The following is a 1,576-nucleotide window of genomic DNA, read 5'->3' as shown; positions in this document are numbered from 1 at the left end:
TTTTTTATCTTTATTTTTAGGAAAACCTACAGGATTTCAGAGTAATCTTCATGCAATATTAGGTAACGGGCCTTCCTTCCTCCTCTCCTTCCTGCCTGCCTTCCTTCCCCAGAATTTTCGTTCCTTTCTCTTCTCAAACTTGCCGTTCCTTTCAGTGAACTGGTACGCAGGTGGCAGTTCCAGCGCCAGCATCGAACCTGGAGCTTACAACAATTCCAGTGTTTGTTGAAGGGGCTGGAGTGGGAAATGAAGTAATTCTCTGTGTCCTTTTCCACAAGATCTGATACAGATCTGTGTCCCACATTGGTAGCTGATCTTCTCCATTCATGAAGCAGCATCAACTGCTGATGCGTCTTGCAGAGGAGGACTCTAGGAAATGCCCAGAGCAGCTCAGGATGGAAGGATAGGAAATTCCTGCTAAGTTAGTCTCTCCTTCTCTGCAGGCATGGAGAACCAGACGGAGGTGAGGAAGTTCATCCTCCTTGGCCTGAGCAACCTCCAAGGGCTGCAGCAATTCCTCTTTGTGCTCTTCCTACTGCTCTACCTGTSCAGCCTGCTGGGGAAYGCGGCAATYCTGGTTGTAGTGGTGTGGGAGCCCCGGCTCCACACCCCCATGTACTTTTTCCTGGGCAACCTCTCCTGCCTGGACATTTTCTACTCCACMGTTACCGTGCCCAARATGCTGGCCGGCTTCCTCTTGGGGCACCCSCAGGGCATTTCCTACAGGGGCTGCCTAAGCCAGCTCCACTTCTTCCACTTYCTGGGCAGCAGCGAAGCTTTGCTGCTGGCTGTCATGGCCTACGACCGCTTTGTGGCCATCTGCAACCCCCTGCGCTACACCCTGCTCATGAGCCCATGCGTCTGCGTCCTGCTGGCTGCAGCCACTTGGGCTACGGGCTTCCTCCACGCTCTCCTGCACACGGTCATGACCTCCCAGCTGCATTTCTGCGGCCCCAGCCACATCCACCACTTCTTCTGTGACATCAAGCCTGTGGTGAGACTGGCTTGCGACAGCAACCAGCTCAACCTCCACCTTCTCAGCATCGTCACGGGGACCATTGTGATAGGGCCCTTTGTCTTCACACTCTTTTCTTACCTCTACATTTTTTCCTTCCTCTGCTTGAAAGTCGAGTCCAAGGAGGGAAGGAGGAAAGCCTTCTCCACTTGCATCTCCCATCTCACGGTAGTTGCCTTGCTTTATGTCCCTGTCATTTCTAACTACGTGCCACCTTCGTCAGGGAGCTCTCCCAGGAGGGACATGATAGCCACTCTCATGTATAATGTTGTCACCTCAGTGCTCAATCCTCTGATCTACACTCTGAGAAACGTGGAGGTGAAACGTGCCCTAAAGAGAAGACTTTTCTCCAGAGCATTACTGGTACAGAACATGTTTTTCTGTGCAGCTTCTGTGGGGTAGTAGACAGTGGGGAATGTAAGCGGAGGAGCTTTTGGCTGTAGACTGTGTTATGCAGAAATCTGCTTTTCACTCTCAGTGGCTTGAATACCTTCAGAAACACCCCACACATTGGAAATGGTCTCATGTCACCTCTCTTGGGCGGTGTCGATGCTGAAAGAT

General features: G+C 51.7%; 1 protein-coding gene across 2 annotated transcripts in view; it reads left to right on the top strand.

The window, feature by feature from the left end:
- The window catches only part of LOC112956773 (olfactory receptor 12D1-like), a 3,581-nt gene extending 2,160 nt beyond the window's left edge, over window positions 1-1,421 (top strand). Inside the window, exon 2 of one of the 2 annotated variants that reach the window (XM_026050251.1) lies at window positions 444-1,421. In XM_026050251.1, coding sequence (XP_025906036.1) covers window positions 446-1,417 — 972 coding nt within the window. In that variant the 5' untranslated portion in view covers window positions 444-445 and the 3' untranslated portion in view covers window positions 1,418-1,421. The remainder of the gene's footprint in view (window positions 1-443) is intronic. The other variant, XM_026050252.1, reaches the window with a different exon arrangement.
- The last annotated feature ends 155 nt before the right edge of the window (window positions 1,422-1,576 follow it).

Source organism: Nothoprocta perdicaria, unplaced genomic scaffold (genome assembly GCF_003342845.1).
Source record: "Nothoprocta perdicaria isolate Ctin4 unplaced genomic scaffold, notPer1 scaffold_667, whole genome shotgun sequence".
In the NCBI taxonomy this organism is placed as follows: domain Eukaryota; kingdom Metazoa; phylum Chordata; class Aves; order Tinamiformes; family Tinamidae; genus Nothoprocta; species Nothoprocta perdicaria.
Note: the sequence above shows the minus strand (reverse complement) of the source record. Positions and strands in the feature narration are given on the sequence as shown.